The sequence below is a fragment of the Pelodiscus sinensis genome, chromosome 1 (genome assembly GCF_049634645.1).
Source record: "Pelodiscus sinensis isolate JC-2024 chromosome 1, ASM4963464v1, whole genome shotgun sequence".
NCBI lineage: Eukaryota > Metazoa > Chordata > Testudines > Trionychidae > Pelodiscus > Pelodiscus sinensis.
In genome coordinates, this window is record NC_134711.1 from 285,280,180 (window position 1) to 285,303,952 (window position 23,773).

The 23,773-nt window shown below is 41.6% G+C and overlaps 1 protein-coding gene across 3 annotated transcripts in view; it reads right to left on the reverse strand.

The window, feature by feature from the left end:
* EPSTI1 (epithelial stromal interaction 1) overlaps positions 1 to 22,764 on the reverse strand; it is a 70,097-nt gene extending 47,333 nt beyond the window's left edge. For 2 of the 3 annotated variants that reach the window (XM_014574196.3, XM_006124393.4), the window contains exons 1-5: positions 22,217 to 22,760; positions 10,220 to 10,278; positions 8,954 to 9,037; positions 3,500 to 3,573; positions 2,820 to 2,903 (exon numbers count right to left, since the gene is read on the reverse strand). In XM_014574196.3, the coding sequence (XP_014429682.2) occupies positions 2,820 to 2,903; positions 3,500 to 3,573; positions 8,954 to 9,037; positions 10,220 to 10,278; positions 22,217 to 22,407 (492 nt within the window). In that variant the 5' untranslated portion in view covers positions 22,408 to 22,760. Of the gene's footprint in view, positions 1 to 2,819; positions 2,904 to 3,499; positions 3,574 to 8,953; positions 9,038 to 10,219; positions 10,279 to 22,216 lie in introns of all 3 variants that reach the window. The other variant, XM_075918961.1, reaches the window with a different exon arrangement.
* Positions 22,765 to 23,773: the final 1,009 nt, after the last annotated feature.

Consider the following 23,773-nt stretch of genomic DNA (forward strand, 5'->3'; position numbering starts at 1 on the left):
CCTTTTAGTCCCTAACGTATCCAGAAGAATTGAGGTTGGTGGCACAGAGAAGACAGACAACCTTTACATTCCTGCACAACAGGAATTTGAGGTAGGGGCAAAGGGTGGCCCACAGAATGTTCTCAGATTGTAATTTAATTAAAAAAAGTTCACACACACACACACCCCTACCTCAAATGCAACATGACAGGGATGGTCTAGACAGTGCTTGGTCCTGCTGTGAGGGCAGGGGGACTGGACTTGAGGACTTCAAGGTCCCTTCCAGTTCTAGTGTTCTATGATTCTGCGGTTTAATTCAGACCTGTTGGAAAATCTAAGTGTGTCATGGCCATTTAGGTCTGTTTACACAGTATTGACGGATATCTTGGTCTAAGATTCATATACAGCTGTGTCATCCACGTTGGTCAGATACTTAGTAAGGTGGTACTCTAAGTAGGAACTCTGATACGGCAGAATTCACACTGCCACCGATGCAAGACTGCAGAGAAGAAAGAGCAATAGAAGGAAGGGCCCAAGGCACTTCAAGGTGAGCATAGCCAGGAATACGGTCAGTGACATTGTGGCAGATAGGTCATTTGTGTGCAAATGGGTGCCACAACACATAGGCTCTTTGGATACCTCTACACAGCACAGCAAGTCGAATTAAGCTACACCACTTCAGCTATGTCAATTGCCTAGCTGAAGTCAAAATAGATTAATTCAGCTTTTGGTGCTATCTACACAGCAGGAAGAAGAAGGAAGAACAGTCTTCCTTTGACTTCCCCTTACTCCACCGTGAAAGAAGGATTACAGGAGTTGAAGTAAGAAGCCCTCCATCTTGATATTATTTCAAAATAATGGCTTGCTGTGCATTTTGAAATAATGTCAGTTATTCCAAAATAATGCCGCTGTGTAGACATACCCTTGGAGGCCATGTGGGACCACATCCATTATTTAAGAACTAGACTCCAAGGGTGAAATCCTGGCTGCATGGAAGTGAATGTTATGACTCACATTGATTTCAGTAGGGTCTGGATTTCATCCTGAGATTCCATTACTCCTTCTGGAGTGCTCCCAAAATTGGGGTAAATACCTCCCAACAAAATCATGCCTGTGCTTATCACATGAGGTTCTGCACTTCTGCAAACTTCCAAATTTGTCCATTGTTCTGCTTGAAAGAAAGAAGGGATGTCACTTCTCCCTGGAGTTTCAGTGGAAAGTAAACACTCCTGTTAGAAAAATGGTTTTATCCTGACCTCACTGTATGGAAGCATTTCCATCAAAATATACAGATTTATATTTGTAAGTACAGCATTCCAGAAGTTTGCCTTAGGCATAAAGCAGGGATGGCCAACCCATACTGGGCAAAGAGCCAAGATATCAATGGATCCAGCACAAAGAGCCATGGCAAAGCTGTAGAGCAAAAAATTCAGGACTACCTCTTTTGCCCCTTTAAAAGGAGCCCCCAGTCACATTTGGTTGGAGGGGGGGGGGCGGGGGAACACATACACAAACCACAAAAAACCACACTCTGCCCCTTTAAGAAAAGGCATTTCAATGCTTTTTGGCTAAATGGCTTCCCTGCCCAGGTCAGCACAGGGAGCCAGGATGAGGGAGCCATTTTGGGGGGCACAGGGCAGCTTTACAAGCCACTGGGGGGGGGGGTGCTTCATGAGCCACACCCGGGGAGGGGGTGGGGGAGGAGAAGAGGAAGATGGGCAATGGCATAGAGCATTATTCTGTACCTTCTTATCTTAGTTTTGCTCTTATTCATCTAAAGGGACAACCCTTTTCAACATCAGTTGAGGCGGATCTAAAGTAGGGATCTTTTCATAAATTCAAAAACACATCACCCTACACAGCTAGAAGATAGGTAAATTATTTTTGTACAGATACCAGTGTTAAGCATTCCATTCCATATGTAGAACTCCATCAGCCTTTCAAACTTTGAAGAAATGGTGTATTTATATAGCCACTCCCTGAATCATAACAGAGTTGACTGAGAACAATAAGGATAAAAAGCAAAAACGAAAGTGTGCCAGCCAAAACAAGAAGATAGTACATTGCAGTATCCACCACCTCCAAAATTGGTTTGTTTACAATTGGGCCTCCAGGATCTCTCATTTTGAAGGTAGCATGAGAAATATACTCCCAGGACAGTAGATAGTCACTGATCAGAATGATATGGCTATGGGACCATGGATTGTCAGCCACGTGACCACTGGGCAGATTGAACAGGTTCCTCTTAGGCCTGTTTTACACTAGAACAGGCAGGTCGGCTTAAGTTATGCCATCCAACTACGCAAAATGCATATCTGGAGAGTTGGTTTCTCTGAAGCTGAGCCACCATAGCATCTACACTGTGGGAGACCAACAGGAAGCACACGCTCCCCATCAGCTTCCCTTACTCCTTGGAGGAGTACAGGAAGCTGGCGGGGGCTGCCCTCAGCTTTCGATTTTGGAGTCTACATTAGACCTCAGGAGGTCAATCTTCTCCATAGGGTAGACATACCCTTCAAGAGATGAGCCAGAGTATTTCCAGCTCTGCAACTCTTCAAGGAACAGCTTAGGTCTAAACATTAGGTATACAACTCTAGTAATCTAGAAGTTGAAGGTATAGGTGCATGACCTGCTTCCCTACTAGAGCTGTAGAAGTGAGTCTGTGAATGCAGCACATCAGTCCATCTAAGAAGATACATAAAACTTCAGATGAAGGACCAGATCCTCAATGTAAATAAGGATAACCAATTTACATGCACCAAGGATCCATCCTATAGATTCCAGGTAAAGCTCTGTTCCAGTGGAATATTCTGGCTATTGCAGACTCAGACAACTTTTACCTTTTCTCTTTGAATCATTTTCATTGTCCGGATTTCAGCTTCTTCAGTCTCTTTCTTGATTCTTGCATATTCTTCCTTCTTCAGCTATATGGCATGGAGGAGCACACACACACACAAACAAAAAACACAGTTTGGCTTTTGTATTGCACCTCTTTCAAGCCTAAATTTTGTTTTGGATGAAGTTAAAGAAAAAAAAAGCATGGACACTCCTAACTGTAATTAGATAAATATATTAACTGTACAATAGCTCCTCCAGAATGATTGTTCAAAACTATCTGTTCTCTGTAGGCAGCTAAGCAAGGGTCCTCACTCACTGACCTTTACAAGCATATAATCCCTTTGTAATGGGGATAATATTAAAAGCTCTCAAAGATGGGTTGGCGTGTTGATTAAGTACTGCTTACATAGTATGTTGAACATATGAAGGGCAACATCAGTGGCATTATCATTAACCTCATTATTTAGAGGTGTTTTCAATATTGTTTACACAATTGCATGGCAGTCTCCTTTTCTGCATTAGAGAGAAGTGTCTCAACTCCACCTTTTGTCTGTCTCTTTCGAAGCCTCGGGACTTCTATTTCTTTTGCCAAACCTTTGAGAGTTCACTTTTTAACCACATAAAACAGTGGACTTTTGAGGAAAAAAAATCCTAAAACCCCACACATATATTCCCCCCTGACCTTTTGCTGGTATTTAGATTGCAGGAGTCTTCTTTGTTGTTTTTGCCTAGCTTCAGCCTCAGAGCTCACCCCACCTAGAAAACAAATTGCAGCCTGCATGTTAGAAAATTTTAAGCCCAAGCATCAGCTATAAGACACACTAATATATTAGGCAAATGAGTGAATATTTTCATAATCAAACTGATAAAAACCTATTTTATCTTTGCCCATCTCTTTTTTTAAGTATACTTAATCTTATGCTGGTGAACGATTCTATTTGCAGAATATTCTTCACTGTATTGTTGTTTTTAACTGGACAATGACTGAAGTTACCAGGTTCATCATTTTACTTGAGAGACTATTTCAGTGCCATGCCTTCTAGACTCATTTCCCAATAGTTAGCCTACATTTTTTTGGATCAGTTTATTCAAAATGGTAAGTTGGTGCTAGACTTGGCCAAAAAAAGAAACTCAAAAATACTTTCAAATTTGATATTTGAGGTTTACGTTTAGAAAATTTCTACCAGCTCTAATTGGATGTCACTTAGCCATTCACCATGGCACCTGATATCAATGAAAGACACAGAAAAAAATAAAAAAAATTGCTCTTTGCTTTTCAAAATGAAGAACGTTTTGTTTCCTCCCTAATCTTGCTAACAATGAACACCACGCTCAACATAAAAGGCTAAAAATGCAGTTGAGGCTTATCAAATGCTCCAATAAAAGAGGGGGTAGTTTCCAGAGTTGTGGGTCCTCCATTGAGAGCAGCCAGCCTCTAGCCATGACACTTTCAAACTGCAGAGCAAACAAGATGGACCCAACAAATCTTTCCATCTGTCTTGCCATGAGGAGTGAAGAAGTGAATTGATTAAGTCCCATTAACCTAACAGAAGAACTGAGAATACTCTGAACAAATCCTGGGTCTTTCTTTGTTGTTTGGACAAGCTAATTCCTTCAGTTGCAGTTCCATAATTATTTCTGTTTTTCTTCTCTGAACTTCTTCCTAGTTGTCAACCTCTGTGTCATTACAGAAATACCCAAGACTACAAAAGACGATTGCATTAGTGCTACATAAAGAATTCATGCAGACACTCAGAGGCTTCATTTTATACAGCTGTGTAGTCCAATTGATGCCTGTGACGACAGTGTAGTATACAAGGCAATATTCTTACTGTTGGAACTATAATTAGTTGGTGCTATAAATAATTTTTCCAGGTGGAGGCTGTTGTTGTTACTTCCCAAACACTTTTCTAGCTTTTTTATTCCCTCCCTGGTATTGCCAACACCTTGCCTTTTAGCATCATCTGCAAATTTAACATCAACTCCAGCTACTTATGTTGATTAAAATCATGTGCAATCTCCAAAGCAGGCATACCACTGGACACCAGCCACTACTCAATACACTGCAATTCGTCATTAACCTTTGTTTGCAGCCTGTCAGCCAGTTTTCAATCCTATTCAAACGGTGCTCCTATCCAAGGCAACTTGAATTAATTTTTCAAGTAAGATTGTGTGGCAGTATATCAAATGTTGTCGTCAAATCAAAATATATAACACTGCTGCCTTCCTTTCAGATATAAAGAAAACAACAATGAAGGTAGTCAGGCATGATTTGTTCTTTATTCACTTACACTAATTTATTGCTTAGAGTTCTATTATCTAAGGGACAGTATGTTTGGAACTCAAATTTGTTTGTTCTTTATGGTACCTTAAATTACCCTCAAAGGTTGGATATCTGCTGGTCACAGAAGTAGTGCAGATTTGAATTTTTACAGTATTTAAATCAAGGTAGCCAAGACATTAGAGAACTTCAGTTTGAGGACCCTAAAAATGTAGTCTCTGAAATGAGACTCTCTCCAATATGAGGCATTAGACAAATTTGTGATCTAATGAGCCCCTTCAGTTGTGCCATTAAAAATGCTATTGGGAATCTCTCTTATTTGAGCTTCTGCAGGCTCCATTAAGCCCACACCAGCAAACATCGAGCTAAAGTTCTTCACACTAGATATTGAATATAGTGGACAACGTGTATTTGCTTCAGTCTGGAATGTGTGAGCACTCTAAGGTCAATGTAACCTCCTCAAATGCTGAAATTTCTTCTATGCATGCCAGAAGCCCCTTATTTCTTCCTGCATCTGATGTGTATCTTCAGTGAAATAAAGGAAATCAATCTGCCTTTTAATGTGCATTAATTATTATGCATGTCCCACAATTCTGATTCCTCTGATGGAATCCCCCCAGCTCCCTCTTACTTGTTCTACTTACATTATGGAGCAGAGAACACACCCCAACAGCTCTTTCTTCTGCATTAAGCTTCCTCCCCCCCCCCCCCCAGGACATAACTTGTGTTTTCTTGAAATGGCTCATGTGAAAGCAACATTAGCTAGTGTATGTGAGCTAGTAAGGGGGCAGAACTGGCTGGTCCTGCAAGGAGTATAGGTAGAGCATTGCATGCACCTGATCAATTTGCAAAAAAAAAATGGACTGGATATAAAGTGGATATCTGTAGTGCTCTACCTATGGGGCTGGAAAGTGCAGGAACTGCAATAAGCTAAAGAAGAAAAGGACAATTCCCGATCATATTCCTGCATGCGGGGAGGGAGACAGAAGCACACCCTGCAACTACAATGGATAGTCTTTGTACCCCCTCCAGAGCTTCAAATAAAAGTTTGTCTGCATCTAGCCATAATTCTCTTCATGGGGTTCCTGCTCCAAACACAGTGCTATGGTTTAGGAGAGTGCTACCTAGGCATGATCTTGCCTAAAAGCCTTCTAAAGCATTGGGCAGGAAAGTTTTTACTGTTAATTCACATGGGGGTCAAAAAACCCACCAATAACCTCTCCTGGGTTTCAATGTCCCACCTTCCTTCCAGTGTCTCCTAGAATACTATGTAGCATTAACTACGTTTACTAGCCTCAATCCCCACGATGCCCCTAGGAACACAGAAATGCTCCCCAAATGTGCCAAAAAAAAGAATGGCTAGAGCAGCTCAGTTTATTGTAGCACCAAGAACCAGGGTTAACCCCCAGAAGTTCTAGTGACATTTAAGCAAGGCCAGAGCCAGATTTGGCCTATAGCAACTTTAAGGTTATTTCCACTGTACCCACTCAAGCAAGGCTAAAAAGAGAACTCTAGTTAGCTACAGGGCAGACATGACATAGCTATGAGTAGCTCATACAAAGGGTAGCAAACTGTGACCTCAACTTGCTTATCTATTCCTAAACCTTTTCTGTCCTCAAGACAAATTTTGTAGTTTCCCCTTTTCAGTGATCTTCCAGAGACCATTCGAAACCGAAACTGGTCAGTGAAGGTATACATAAATTGTAAGCACACAATATTGCCCCTAAAGAGGGATTTAGGATCTCCATTTTCAGCAGTGAAGACCTACAGTATTGAAAGGTTACTCTTTGCAGCTACTATTGTGTTGCTAGTTCACTAGAACGTGAAAAAAGATATCTATTTGCCTACTAACCCCTGGGAAGCTTTCCATGCAAAAGAGATGCATCTCAGAAGGATTAAGTCATCTATTTCTGTAGATCTGTCACCATGCACCCTTTGAACCCTGTTCTTGTGCATGGAGATACCGAATGAGCATGGGTGAGGAGGCACATTACAGAAGTTGCCTGCTGGCAGTGTAGACAAGGCTAGAAGGCCATTGAAGGTGAAGGCTTCCACAGTCAGAATCATCCAGAAGGACATGGACTCAGGAGTTCTCTTTAAATAAGGCATACTGTAGTCGGGGCAATGGGAGCTGCTGACACTTTGGTGAACATGGGGTGACAGGAATTTCCAACAGACAAGCCACATTCAGCACCATTTCAGATGAGCTTGTAAATATTCATGATAGTTTTGCAAGGTTCCAGGAGTAGGTCTTTAAAGCCCCAACACCGCAAGTTGAGGGCGAAGAGTAGACCCCCTTCTGCCCTCCAAAAGCCCCATTATTCCTAATGGCAGTCTCAGCAGGGGTAAACCTGCAACACACCCAAAGCCAGGACTAGAGCATGACTGTTCTTTCCCTCCCCCTCCCGCCTTTCCAGCAGCTGGGAGAACCTCTTTTAAATGTTAAATACTCACTAGCTAGTGGATAAGGAAGAAAGCCCCCTCAAGCAGAGAGGAATCCCAGCACCACCTTTTTCCCCCAGAAGACTGAGTGGAGGCTGGACTTTTCACTTCTCCCCGTTCCCCCATTCCACCACCACCACTCTTCCAACATATTCATTCAGTGTTGGGTTAATAAGGTTAGACTTTCAGTTCCTAGACAGTTTGTAAGTTTTCAAACTTCAGTTTTACATACTATTTTTCAGTTGTTTAAAAAAAAAAAAAAAGAAATACAAACCAACCTATGTAGTTGTGAGTAAGTGAGGTTTCAGCTTCATTAGTACAACAGTCTCTCTGTGCATAAGAGTAGGCAAAAAGGTGACAACTACTTTCATACATAGAGATCGCAGCGACCTGGATCTCAAATTTCATAGAGATGTAGCGCATCAGGAAATAATCAAGTCCAGCTCCTTTTGCTGAGGCACGACCATGCAAACCTAGAATATCTGACACAAATCTGTCAAACTAGTTGTTAAACTTCCAATGATGGGGATTCCCATGCAAGCCTGCTCCAGAGCTTAACTACACTTATTGTTAGGTTGGCTATTAGGGGGACCCTCCTAAGTCTCCCTAGCTGGAGATTAAAACAACCATGATCAAATCTTCTTGTCCTCTGAAAGCTGATCAAGTAGTAAATGTTCTCTTTAAGCGAATTAACATCTTGAGAACCTGATAATATATCTGCCTTTTTAAAAAAAAATAAAAAAATTTTTGTTCTGTTCCTTCCTTGAACAGAAGCAGATCTGATCTACAATTTTAAAAATTACAAGCCTCGCATCCAGTTTGATTCATTGACTTATTGGCAGTCCACCCTGAAATCTGAAAGGGTTCTCACTTCAGTTTCATTGTAAACACCTCTATTAGGCTGCCACATAACATTCTTCAGGAAGAGGATAAGGAGTTTAATGCCCTCTTCTGAAAGTCAGCCTAGGATACAACCAGCTAAGTAGAGCCTGTAGGTCAGACATGACAGTCAGCCTACCCCTCCCAATTGCAAAGTTCACCTTAAAAACAGACCATTTTAAAATTCCAGCCTATTGCTGTGCTAAGTTATAGGCACACGTATGAAAGTTTGTTACAGTTTTCAGTGGTCTCAGCCAACATGCTCGTTGCATTAGAGTTGTTCTCAATTTCCTTAAAACAAAACAAAACCTGTACACATCACTTAAATATTTAGAAAAGTAATGCAAGGATTTCTGTGCCAGTCAGAAGAAAATCACACGCATACACACATACCCCTCTTCATAGACAAGTTCATTAAAGTCACCAAGACTAGCTAGTGTCTAATATTTTAGTCTACTGTAAATCTCTAAAAGCCAGAGCAACAGACCACCACCACCACCTATCCATCCAACCACCTTATTTCTAGTTACATACCCAGTTTCTGTGGTCTCAGATTAATTGGTCCTGGCCGGTGCTGTTCCTTCCATCTCTCCAAGCTCTCTAGTTCTTCGTTGGCAACTAAATCAAAGAGAAAACAATTAGCATACAGTAATAAGAGCCCACTAGTGCATTATTAGAATCACATCACATTTAAAGTAATAGACTAGCCATTAGTGGGTACTCTAGTCTCCAGAATCTGAGCTCAGTCTAATGACTAGTCCACATGAAAGAGCCAAGTGGTTCCAGCTACCAACCAGAACACTTATCTTTGAACGTCTCAAGGTCAAACCCCACTATTGTTGCCTTAAGCAGGGCTGGCTACTATAGATACATAGCTATTACTATAGTCAAGGTAGTTCCTGACAAGTAGTGCTCTCTGATATCAGCAAGTTATTTATAGAAGTTTTAGCTAGGTAAAAAGCTAGAACTCCCAAGATGTTCCATTCATGGGAGATATGAATATTCTGTGCTGCTTCAAAAAAAAAAAAAAAACACACAGGACTGTGACAGTAAGACATCTTACATTGTGCAGTGTTTAGAGAATTTGCTTAAAAATTCTGTCTAAGGGGACATTTTCTTTCTGAAAACACCACCTATGAGCAGTTTAAACATATAATATGTACAGTATGCCAATACAGGTATTAGAGAAGATTGACTTCATAATGGATCGCTAAATAAGATTCAAAATTTGATCAAACAAACTCAAGACACCCAGATAGGGCAGAGGGGAGAGAGCAGCAAGGAGAGATGTCAAGTTACTGTCTTATAGAAGTTAAGGGTTAGTTTGAACAGCTATGGTTCCCCACCATTCTGATGGGAACACTTTTACAATTTTTTTTTTAAATGGTTGATCTATTTTCCCCTATCCATGCAGGAGTCAGATGAAAAATAGGTAGAAAAAAAGTCTGAATAGTGATGGAATTACCTTTACTTGGTAATCACATTCAGTGCTTAATTGATGTCAGGCTGAGCCTTGGCACTTCTAGGCTTGCAATGGGAAAAGTTATACAAAAAAAAAAAAAAAAAAATTGTTTGAGCCACACACACTTTTCGTTACAAATTAAGCTTGGATCACAATGATCCCTTCTGGCTGTGCATTGTACATTGTAATAGCTTTAATATTATCACAGCTGCACACATAAAAACAATGTAAAGGCAGAGATAAAATGGTAGGAGCCATAAAGCACCAAGACCAAAGCTGCATTTTTTTTTTTTTTTTTTAAACAAACTCATCTTGAGCCTGTTCAATAAGGCACTTACTTTTCTGTATTTGGCTCCTTCTGGTTTCATTTGGAGGTATCAAGACATATGCACCAGTACTACAATGGAAAAAAAGTTGTTTATTACTATGACATGAGCCTATGGATTCATCACTATTCTCTATTTCAATATGGAGCTTTTTACTTTTTATAAGAATAGCCACCAGGGTTTGAATCTGGGAGTATGATATCTGCAGTAGGTTTATACACTGGGCTGTTTTCAATCACCAGTTGTGCTGTCTGTCATATGAGTAAAGGATGAAATCCTCAACATTGGCCTAATTCTGCTTTAAAAAAATTCCACTTTCACTGCTAACATAGATATCCTTAATTTCAAGATGTAGTCCACCATACTTCCATAGATTTGCCACAAAACATTAGAGTACATCCTGTCCATGAACATCAGACAAAGTTGTCAAACAGGGAATGCATGGCAATTAGCAGCTCTGGGTTCCTTTTGCCAGGCTTGAGCCTCTGAGGTAGCTAATGCTCTCAAGCACCTTTGATATCCACTTTTGTATCATGTCTCAGTTTCTTCATCTATAAAATGGGAATAGTAAATCACTGTTGTGTCATGCAGCTTAATGTTTATGAAGGGCTTTGAATTTTCTGGGCATATTTACTATTTTGCAGTAATTCCTGGAAGTTTCCATCCCACCATCAGGATCCCAGCTCTGCTAGACTAAAGACAAACCTGAAAGGAATGGCCTGAGCACAGAAGAAAAAGTGAAGATGAACACTGAGGGCCAGAAGAACAAGGCTGGCAATGCAAAAATATGAAGGAGAGAGGTAGGAGGCAGTTGGAGAAAGCAACTAAAACAGAGGAGAAAAAAGTCAGAGCTCCAATTGCAAAAAGCAGTTTGCTGTCCTGGTTCTGAGTGATGTGACAGCAACTAAACGTGTTTATCTGATTAATTACTGATTCCCATGTGAAGACTTACTCTAAGGAGGAGGAGGATTAATTAAAAGATTAAACTGATGAAAGATGGAGCTACTAGCATTAATACAATCCTCATTATTGTGATGTCCAGTGAAAATTTTCCACCCAGCCAAGTATCCTTAACATCTAAAGAGCTGCAAACTCAGAAACCACAGTATGTACTACACCATCACAAATTTGACTATAACAGGATATATTATAAGATTATGCAGATGAAAAGTCACACTACCAGGATGGGTAGGGATGGTTTCTCTAGCCTCTGTTTGCCAGAAGGTTGGCAAGGAGAAGAGTAGATGGATCACTTGATTACCTGTTGTTCATTCCCACTTGTAGCCAGACAGGAACCACCCCCCCTTTGCAACATTCATCTTGCTTGCCCTTCTTAGGTACCTGGAGCATACAGGGCATAGACAAAGCAATAAGATCAGCATAGTCTTTGATGCCTTGACAAAAGGCCCGGATATGCTGGCTGCTGTGACCTTCGATGCCTTTAAACAGCGATACACCAATTGCTGTCTAAGAGGCTGCCGAGGAGTGTCCTTGACTGAAACCTATATTGATACGATCACACACACACACACACACACACACACCCACACCCACCCCCCCCCCCCCAGAGGGAGGAATCTCCCGCCCAGTAAAGAATGTCCAGTACTCACAATTTAGTTCTCTCTCTTGCAAGTGTAAATTAAGTTGAAACTCCCTTGTAAGAACTGGCGTCACAGAGACGGACCAACACAATTTGGCATCTTAGATGGTAGATTGATGCTCAGAGTAAGTGTGCTGCTGGACCCATCTTTATACCCATAGGGGCCCGTATCCTCTTTCTTATCTATCTGCTGGTCGGGTTAGGCGATTGGCCTCCTGAGGTTCCACGGGGATGCCCACCTCGTATTCATCTTTCCTAGAAATTGAGGGACCGGCCCTGGCCTGATATGCTGGAGTCGAGAGGCACAGAAGGGGGTAAAAATTGTACTGGGATGTGTCCTTTGTCTTAAGTGTACGCATAGACTTAGAGTTCTTTAAAGATCACTTGGTACCATTATTTCTATTTTCTAAGATCTATATTTGCTAGCAGTTAAGAAAGAGAGCAATAGCCATTGTAACCGTATGATTTATAAGCTTCTTTAATAAACCTGTAACTGTTTAAGTTTTAACCTGACTCCTTCAGTTGCTGTAACAGAACCAATCACAATTTAAAAGAACTCCATCTGGTCATAAGGGACAGATACAGGTAGAGCTGGGCTTTTGGATCGTGTCGCCTCCAGGGGGCAGATTCATAGGAGCACCCGTCAGCCTTCCCTAGGCTGCCCGCTGCGACGGGACCTTGTGTCCCAGCAGTCGAAGACTCGGGTGTAACACACACACACACACACACACACACACACACACACACACACACACACACGTCTCTGACCATCGGCTGACACCACTGGAGCACCTGGCATCAGCCACTGTCAGAAGACAGGATGCTGGGCTAAATGAACCTTTAATCTGACCCATTATGGTGGTTCTTTATGTTCAACTATTGCATATTAGCTAATGACCAATTTAAGGCAAATTAGCATAGCAAAGCATCTCTTTAACACAAGTTGTTATTCTTGTTCATATAACTGTACGCTCTCCAAACATCCTCTTATTTGGCCTCCTCCCAACTGATCTTGAATGTTATGTGGTCTATTCTTTTATAAGGTTTGTTTTTATGGGATGTTAGTAGATAGATCTCAGACTACAGGTACTGTATTTCCCTTGAGATACTATACGAGTGTCAACGTCTCTAGTCCTAATCGTTTTCTGGATTTTGTCTTCAAACTTTGTGAAAGAAAACTATGTAAAGTTTAATTTTTTAGAACAGCTTCAGGGATTAGAGTGATGAGTCCTATTAAAAAAAAAAAAAAATCATGGACACATATGAATTAGCTTTTAAGTTTACTTTCATATCGTAAGGATCTGAAAGTTTACACTATTAGGTCTCTTATTTAGTTCCCCAGATTTTTTAAAAAAAGTTTAAATTACAAAGTATCTATGGAACAAACTGTCAAATCCAAAACAATCTCCATAAAGATAAAGATAATCATTTCCTTAATGCCAGTAGGAGTGGCAGACAAATGTATACATATCAGCAACAGATGCACCAGTGCAAGGCACAAGTAAAATAAGATACCATACCATAATAGAAACATCTGCAGTTAAAAGCTGAATAGATTTTCGTATTATTGAAGTAGATTTGGAAATCACATAAAGCTTCAAAATAAATAGGAAAGAGGCAGATGCAGAGTAAGAAGAGGGACAAAACCAGTTTTCCTCACGATCTAACCATTTATTTTAACTATCAGTTCAAAACAGGGGGAGGTAAACATCTTTTTTCATCTCTCTCTATCAAAGTGTCCTTGCACACACCTACTCATAATCCCATAAACGGTTCTCTTTAATGTGGTTTGGTAGAAGCACTGCACTCAATCCATAGACTGTCAGTTAGAAGATAGGGCTTAAATCATACGCTAGTTTGCTTTGCCGTATCCTTAAAACCTTTGTATTAATTGTAATTTTCTTCGTTGTGAAAGGAATTTTTACTCTGTACTGTACTGTAGTCAGTTTGCAGTACCGTTTGTGAGCCATAGCCTCGATGAGGCCACATGATCCTGCAAAGCCTACAGGATCCTAGTTACAGGTGGGCAATGAAATAGTCCATTCAGTTTCCTGATTAAGCAGAATCTGAGCTACTGCAGTAGCTGTATTTCAAAATGAGTTGTCCTAATTGCCTTGCTGGAAGTTAATGAAACATCCTAATTTTGAAGATTATTGTAAATTATCAATAGTGCATACAACATGACATGCAAAGAGTACGAAAAATGGCATGGAACAAAAGGAGAAAATGTTGTCTACTACTCATGCTCCAAAACAATGTTTTTTTTCTTTAAAAAAAGTTCTAATTTGTGCTTAATGAAAAAACCCATCATTTTATTTTTTAAAGCTTTTCTCTGCAATGGTTTAGAGGATGTATGCCCCCCTCCTCCCCCCCAATCCCTATTGCCTCCAATCCTGACAGACAGGTAATAAGCTCTGAAAAATCCATGGATTTTCTGAGATTCTCCACCACCACCACAAAAAACAAAGTTTGAGTACTATTTTTGAGCAAACACTGACTTTCAATATCTGTCTGAATACATTGCAAGAAAGAACTGTTACAAGTTTTTGAAGACAAATTTCACATATGCTGTGAGGGAAAGAGTATTTGACTATGTTGGTGGGAGCAAATAGATCACTTCATATCTTCTCAATTTGAAATAAACAAGAAAAAAAAACCAGCACTGTTCCATTTGAATTACCCCAAGTGTACACACTTTTTTGTTACCCCAAGTGTACACACTTTTTTGTATGAATCTTACTCGTGCTAGTACTCATGCACTAGTTCAGCTGAAGTTCTATTTACAATGGTTGTAGGATCCAGATCTTCACCACATTAATCCTGCTTCTTTGTGCCTAGACTTGGATTACTTCATTATACCTAGACTGTTTTGGTTGCAGGTGTCCTATTTTGCCAGATGAAACCCATTGATAATTTTTCATATTACTTTTAGCCTTTGGCTAGGAAATTCTCACATGACCCAGCAAGAGGCAATGCAAGCAGCAGCATGAGCACTTGTGTCACTATCCTTGCAGAACCCAAGCACGTGAAATAGGATCGGTTAGTTTTGCATCTCTTCAAAATATTTTTTCCAGAGCAAGTGTCTCCAGCTCTACAGTATATGCATCAGTACAAAAATGGCTGTAAGCTAATTATTCCACTCTCCATGGCACTAGATGATCTCATTTGCTATTCAGTTTGCAGTAAGAAATAGAAACATGAGAGGCCAAGGGAGAGCATCACAAAAGATTAAGGAGGACTGGAAAAAATAAGAGACGTGAGCAGGTTCAGTCTAGAGAAAAAAAGGCTCGGAGAGACAACCATCTACAGCTTTGGAGAAAGGAACAACAAGAGTTATTTATTCTTATTAGTCAAAGGAAAGAAGCAGGAAAAATGGATTTAAACTGCAGAGAAAGTTTATACAAAAATACTGCATTCAGGAAAACTAAAGCTAATTGACTTAAAGGATCAAATAGCCAAAGCTTTGTAGAAACACCTTCAAGGATACTCTCAGACAAACCTGGCATTCAGCTTTCAGGCACAGTTTAAGAGTATCCCACCATGAAATGCAATGCCTACTAGCTGCTGCATGGAGCGTTTTCACAGTGCCAAAACAACTCATGATGCTGTCACCAACCTAGTAAATCAGAGGTCTTCCCAAAGCAGGTACAAGCTAGCTGCAGGGTGGTTGTTCGCTGCTATCGGTTTTCCATTACATGGAGCTCCTTGCAATGGATAACTGAACATTAAAATGCCAGGACCCGATCCTTACAAGCAGATCTGTGTGCACAAACATGCTGCCGGTAACAGGGCTGTGTGGGGGTGCAAAATGTCCAGCAATGTGGATCCATGTACAGGTTTGGTGATGGAGGGCAAAATTGATTTGCCCCAGACAAAACTTGCAATCTTAATTTATTTCAGTGGGGGTGTTCACTATCAGAGTTACTTGCTGAGGCACTGATTTCCCAGCCCCACAAGAAAAGCAGAGGCAATGGTTGTGTCACTTCTCCTAGGAGCCCCTTTATGGGAACTTCTAGAGAAGGCCTGGCCAAGCTGCAGCTCACGAACCACAGGTGGCTTTTTTTTTTTAAACAGTTAAAGTGCAGCTTGTGCAGCTCTCCATGCCCTTCAACCATTTTCCATGTACTAACTCAAACCTTCTGCCCCGTGGCGGGATGATGGAGCTAGGGCTTTCCCCTCCCACCCCCCCATAGGGAGGTCTAGGGGCTTCAGCCCCATAGGAAGTGCCTTCAACCCCATTCGTGCTGTTGCCCCAAACCACAGCAAGCATCTGTGGGATTGAAGCCCTTAATTCACTCACACCCCCCGCCAGCCCTTAAGCCCTGGCAAGCACAGCCAGCTCTCAAACTTCAAAAGATTATCGTACGCAGCTTGGAGGGTCAGGAAGTTTGGCCATCCTTGTTCTAGACTAGGACTGCTCAACACACAGCCAATGGGCCACAAGAGCCTGCAGTCCCTTTGCATACAGCCCGCGGCACCTTGAGCTGCTTTCCGGGCCACCTGCCTGCCTCATTGCTGGGGCTCCAGAGGCAGTGCCGAGCAGAGAGCCGAGCCATGCAGCTGAGCCAGGCCGTGTGTGCAGGAGCTGCCGGGATGAAGGGTCCAGCAAGAGGTGGCAGCAGAGCACACCTGCCACGTCTGCCACAGCGGCAGCGCCTTCCCGTGAGCAGAGCCACGTCTGCGTGTGCATGGGAGTGGCCAGCCGGGGGTGGGAGAGAGCAGCAAAAGGTGTGGCAGAGCACGCCTGCCACAGTGGCGGTGCCTCCCCGAGCCAGGCCGGTGCGTACGCAGGTACTGGGGGCGACAAGAGGCACATGTCAAGGCAGTGGAAGAGCTGGGCAGCGAGGCTGGAGTGAGAAAGGTCTGTGCTGGGGCAGTAATCAATATAATGGACTTCTGTTGATACATGGGGTATGTCTAGACTACATGGCTGTTGACAGAGCCATGTAGAATAGTTCACTAGACATACCCAAATGAAGCAGTGATTTAAATAACTGCCACTTCATTTAAATTAAAATGGCTGCCGCACTGAGCCAATCAGCTGTTTGTTGGCTCAGTGCGCTAGTCTGGATGCGCCCCAGTTGACAAAGACATTTGTTGACTGCCCCGTTATGCCTCATGGGATGAGGTTTACTGGGCGGTCGACAAATGCCTTTGACGTCAACTGCAGGGCGTTCAGACTAGCGCGCTGAGCCGACAAACAGATGATTGGCTCAGTGCGGCAGCCATTTTCATTTAAATTAAGCGGCGATTATTTAAATCACTGCTTCATTTGGGTACGTCTAGTGATAGAGCCATGTAGTCTAGACCTACCCATGTTTTAGTAGTTGAATTGCTGAACTGTCATTGCTCATTAGAAGTGCTGTCATATGGATAACTATTTTATTAATGTCAGCAGAACTGACTTAAATGGGGTCTGTGTGTTGTGTAGTCTTGCCTTAATCCTTGTATTCATGCCCATCAGTTTCAAAGAAGCTATTTACATATATTTGCAACCACGCTTAAGTTGCAGCCCACAGCATGTGCTGTGGGTAGCATTGTGGCCCCTGGAGCTTCTAAAGTTGAGTAGCCCTGTTTTAGATGGGTTTCTAAAACACAGCAACTACCAACAGTCTCCAGTGTCATACAGACTTGTGGGCAGGACTCCAGATCATAAAAGGGCTGAGACAGCTGGGAGTATTTTGACTGCTCACTCTAGTAGGACAGGGTTAATTAGCACCTGCAGTAATCTTGTAGGATTTGGGGGAGGAAGTGCCCTTGGACCAAGTCAGTGAAGAGTTTTGCCTGAGTGAGCCCTAAGAGTGAACTACAGGATTCAGCCCTGAGCAGAGAAGTCCATTACATGGAAAAAGAGGTCAAGAGAGAAAACAGAGGAGAAAGATGCAGAACAAGAGTAGAGGTCTTCACATTGACACTGAATATACTTTTCTGCTGTACACAACTCACTGACCTTGCTTTTGGTTGATTCTTTGCAGCTTGCCTGCAGAATGACTGAGATTTCATTCCAGCCTGCAAATAGGGCCTGGAAACCCCCTGAGAATCTAAGTTGATAGCTTATTTTAAAACATTTTCAATACACCAATGTCACTAAAAAGTTAGAGGCAAACTACCAGATTTAGAGATTATGGCTCAAGACATAATCCTAGGAGCCAGAATTGAATTGTGGGGGCTTGGTTCAGGACCATCAGTTGGAACTGAAAGTTTTATTTTTTATATTTGTATTTTAGGTTTAGAAATATAGTGTATTATTAAATTAAGCCCTTTTAATTAAATGTCTATTTCCTTGTCCAAAAGTTTAGTGCATTTAGTAAGTAGTCTTAAGTACAAAGAGTTTTGGTATTGTATCTGTGTTACTAGACTAAAGGGATGTTGAAGGCGGGGGCCTTAATTGTTTGATTTACAAGGTCTTTGCTTTGCCAATGTAGACGTTGATGTTGAGCCACATAACCTTGAGAACCCTTGTAACATTGCTTACGTGTGTGAAAAAGGGTACGAACGTATTGAGATAAGGTGCAAAAGTTATTGCTCAAAACCAGATGGCCGAAGGAGGAGGTTGAGTGTGGATGAAAACCAGACTACCAGGCGTCAAAGATGCGAACCCATAATATGGAGCAATTAGACTATTGGCAGATTGGAATGTTATCTTGTTGATGTCAATCGTTCCCAAACATGTCTTGAAGGCTCATCCTGTAATCAATCATCTTTTGGGGGTGTCAGCTTTGCTTCAAGGCTTGCCAGTCACAAGCTGACAGAGCAGAATCCATTGATTTCAACAGAGAAAAGGATTATAAAAGCAGAGTGCTTTGCTATGGAACTTTGGGTTCATCTTACCACCAACTCCAGAGGAGCATTGGATCGATCAACCGACAAAGGCCCTGCTCTCCCTCTGTGCTCAATCTAGCTGGCCACTAGACGGATACAGAATCTGGACTGGTAACTATGACATCGTCTGGCGTGCATGCATGCGTGCATAGAGAGATTGAAAAGCATATGCAACGGTTGTATTCTCAATACATATGGCATACTGCCTTTTCCCCTATGAAAAATCTCATGTGCTTCATTTAAGCATAATATCTCTGGATAAGTTACATCCTGGGTTGTTCACTAGACTATCACAGTTTAAGATTAGGGAAGCATTACCTCAAAATGCAGTGGTACTTGCTTGGATTTTACCCAAATAGTGAAATGTTTGACTTCTATGTTGGGGGGCCATTTAGGGTTGACAGTTCCCAGTTTAACAGAAAGTCCAGTCAAAAGGGGATCTGGCAACTTTATGGCACCCAAAGTAACAGTCTGGTTACTGAAGGATAGAGGGAGGCGCTCAGTCATTAACCTGAACCAATCCCTGTTGAGCCAGGCCTGCTGATGGCAACTTCTCCCAGGGTCCGGCAATTCAAAGAGGCCCAGAGCTGCTGGCTGTTGCTACTGTGGCAGCGCTGGAGCCAGAGGCCCTTAAAATAACTGCCAGAGCACTGCACCATGCACTCAGGGGGGAAGGGAGGGTGCACATCATGCTCTGGGCAGTGCAGAGGGGTGGCTGCCCTGGCTCCACCCCTTCTGCCTGAGGCCCCGCCCCTTCCAGGAGCACAGAGCTGAACCATGCACCTTGCCCAGAAGTTTTGGAGGCTGTCAGATCACCTGACCACCTCCTACCTGCAAGCAGGCTCCTTGAGACAATCCAGCATGTGATCGTGGAGGGAGGGGGGAGAAACAACGGGGGCAGAGCCTTGGGCGGGGGGCAGAAGAGGCAGGACCTAAAGGGTCCAGTTACCAGCAATTAGAAAGGTAACAACCCTACAGTGCTAGTCTGAAAGATGCAGTGATGGGAACTTTAGTTATGAATTGAATACAGAATTCAGAGGATTCTGGAACTCATTGAAGAGCTTCTGGCAGTTACAGAGGACAGTGGTCTAACTTCTGAAGGAATGTTTTGAAGAGCTGCTTGCCTCCAGTTTAATAGACTCATTTTCAGGGCCTTTAAAATCTCAGATTAGACAAATGGGAAATAAAACTGCTCTCTCTGTGCAAGTAGCTTTCTCTTGGTAACAGACTGAAGAGTGTATGGATTTTTTGAGCATAAAGACTGAAAAAGGTATATTTTTTAAAACTAAGTGCCAAGTATAAGAATTCTGTAAACAAGTGTGCCACTGTTTTCTTTCACTTTTCATCCTACGTGGCAATGGATGTTTGCTCCCATTTGCACACTATCATAGCATTGGCTTTTATGATAGCAGATTTGTTTTCTGAAGATGGATTTTATTGGAACCTATTTTACACACTGATTTTTTTTTTTAAAAAGGCAGGTTGTTGAACAAACAAAGCCTATCATAACTTTTTTTCTTTCTTCGTCACTTGGTTACTCTACTGCCCTTTCCTTTTCCATCTTTTGCTGAGTTAAGCTTATCCCGGAAAAAAGTGTGTTCACTTTTTTTTTAAAAAAATTGTATTCCTTGGGTATGTATGGTCATGCCAATTTTCTTCTACAATTTGATCTGAGGAAGTGGGTCTGGTCCACGAAAGCTCATCACCTAATAAACCATCTTGTTAGTCTTAAAGTGCTGCATAGTCCTGTCTTTTGTTTCAGGTTTGTTCTGAATGGATACAATTTGGAAGACAACTTTTACAAACAAGAATAACCTCACAGCACATTACAGACTTGAAGTCAAGCAGCACAGATTGACTGTAGCAAGCAGTAGGTGTTGTCAAGCTCTTACCACTTCGATAGTCATTGTTTCCCTATTTCAACTTTCAAAGACATTCTATAGCATTTTGCCCAGGTATTTGAGAGTTTCATTTCCAAATTGAATGTGGATACTATTGCTGGCTAAGTTCCTGGCAGGTGATTTCCCTTTGGCAAGGCTTAGGGGTGGAATAGAAGTAGCTTGAAAGAATTTGAGACTTTATTTTGGTCTAATTATTCTTTAGATTTCTTAGTAGCACAGAACCAAAGAATACAAAAACAAAAAAACCACACACATGAATAAGACTTCCCAAGCTTCCCGGGGTAAAGCCTCTTCCTAGCACGTAAAGAACAATAGGTGGACAAAATGCCCCTGCAGTCTAGCTGATCCCAACGGCCAGAAAAGATTCCTTGAGCACATAGTCATGTGGGTATTAATCGGAGCAGCTGTGGGGTTTTTCTAACCTTTTCTAGAAGCTGAAATGATCACTGGCAAGCCCCAGGATGGAGAAAGCATAAAGAAGTGACATACACTGACTTGGTCTGTTTCTAATTTTGGAAGAGGCAGGAATTGTTTAGATTTGAGCTGTATGATTATCTTCCCAAACATAATAACTTCACACAAGTTATCCAGATCTAAGTAGCCCATATACACACCAGGAGTAGAACATTCTACAACTCAGTATTTGAGACCGTCAACATTAGAGTTAAAAAAAGTGAAACTTCCGGGTGGTGTTTCTGATAATTTGCCACACCCATTGTCCCATGTTAACGCCAGCTTGTTTTTCCTCTTGAGTTTCAATAAGAGAAAGGAAACTGAAACAGCTTCTAGAGGGCAGAATTAATTTAGATAAGCTGCACTTTGAAAAATATTAAAACAGCAGGATCAATAGAATAGTTAAGAGTAGTAGTTCTTAGTGTTAAGAGTAGAAAACTTGGAAACAAAAAAATTAAATGTGGGTAAAAAAATCTAAAAAAATCTAAATGATCAATAGTATTATGTAGGCACAAATGCACAGACAGCATACAGCCCACATAATATCAAATTACAATTACTGGACATTCAAATTAGAAATGTTGGATCTTAGGTTTAAACTACAGCTCAGGGCTAAAGCTTTGGCTTTAAATTTGTCATTGTTAAGTATTTACAAACTGTTCTTCAATTCCTGCCATCATGGGTTGCATCCAAACTGGCTAGGGAAATCAGCTCTAGCTCAGAGCCAAATATTGAATTTTTGGATCTGACATCTTGTAGCCATTGCCTGTGATTAAATTTAGGTGCAAAAAGTTCATCAGAATTGGCTTTGAAATTCCAGTTCCAGCCCTTCTCTAGTTAAGAATCCACACATGTATGAATGCCATCTGCTTAGAAACAGACCACAATCATATAGACACCAAGTTCTGTAAGCAAGCCCTCTGCATGTGGGGCACACACAACACTTATTATTTTTTCATGTAAAGAGTGTAAGTACACACATTTGCACAGATATTTTCTCTGAACTGTATGTCCAGAGTCTTCATGAGAGCTTGGCTCTCATTTAATTATCAGAGTCTCAGAACAGGTGTATGCCAAGCATTTTGAAAGTCTGACCCAAAACTATTTCAAAAGTTTTCCCTCTATGCCCACATCTTTATATAAACACACACAGTCTGGTGAAATCCTGGCACTTAATGCTCACAATATTACTGAGTAACTAAACACAATCTTGGCTAAAATAATGCTACTTACTGTTGCTCTTGCTGCTGCACGGCTGGTTTTTGGCACCCCACCTCTTCTTCAGAAGTCAAGTCCCCTGTGTTTCCAGCTCCCTCTGCCTGCCCACAATTCTCCCAGTCCTGGTAACCCCTAGAATAGGAGGAAGTAGAGGCACGAACCACCCTGTGCCTGCTGCCTTTTTCCCATCCTGGTGCCCCATACATAGTCTCAAAGTGTGTCTTATCTTCCCAAGAAAGGCTGTTAAGGCCAGCCCAGCCAGGGATCTTTGACAGCAAAAAAAAGCTGAAGCTGCCGATTCAGAGTTGCACTTAGTTTCAATTTCTTATAAGACCCGCCTCCAACCAGCTCCTCCCTGCTCTCACCCACGCAGAAGCACTTCACAATCTTCCTTCACCCCAATCCCCTCTACTCCAGCTGCAGCTCATGCTGATCACTTGATTGACAACGGCTCAAAAGAACTGGAGTTCATGAACAGATAAAAAGCTTTTCTGCCCTTCATTCTAATAGCCCAGCCTGGTGATCGTTTGTGCAGCCTCCTGGTGCAACCATGTTGAAGTAACTCAAATCCAGTATCTGGATCCTAATAGGTCTCCAGCAGATGTTTGGCTCCAACCCCCTTAGTTCTACTTCCTGGAGAGGGAAGAAATGGCACTCATCTTAAACAAAACAAATAAACAATAACATCTGGATATCCTGATGCATCTAACACAGCAGCACTGCAAATATGCAGATCTGGCATCCGAAATATTTTAGAGCAAGAACATTTTGGGAACCTTATTCACAAATTTTGCTACTTAAGTAGCGAACAAGTTTAGCTGTGCCTACCCTTGCAAAAAATATCTGGATTCCAAGTGCAACAGAGCTGGAAAAAGCTACACAGAACATAACCAAACTCTGCCAGATTCCTGGAAATTGGGAGCTGCCTCCCAAATGCCATTGGATAAATAAAGAACAAGATAGCTGTTCAGTTTGCACTGAAAAGATCTGGATGCTAATTCATTCAATAAAACACTGTCAGAAACATCCAGTGCCAACATGTGGATTCGCCTATATTCAGTCCAACAACCCACATTTTATTGCCTAAACAGATAATATATTTAACTGCTAATGCATCTTGAAAACCCAGATCGCAGTATAATAGTGCCACAAAAAGTCAGATTCAGCATCTGGATCCTGCTGGATCTTACAAGTTTTAGGCCACAAACAGAAATTGTATAACCAAAACAGAGATACAGCATTGCTTATGCTATATGGAAAAAAAATTAAAATCTGAACACCAGCATATCCTGGTACAAAAAATGAATAACAAAGCAGCTATGAGTCTAATGTAGCACCTTTAATCTACTAGATTCAGCAATTATTTTGCTACAGTCATTTCTACCATCTATACTTACATGCATATTCAGCTTTCTCCTAGGCATCCAAACTAATTCAGATCCTTAACCCATGGGACACATAGCCATGTAATAACATGTTGGGGGGTGGGGTTTGTTGGTTGTTTTGCAGTAAGGGACCCTACAAAGACTAGGAGGGAGGCGGATATTCATTCTTGGTTCTTTCTTTCTGCTA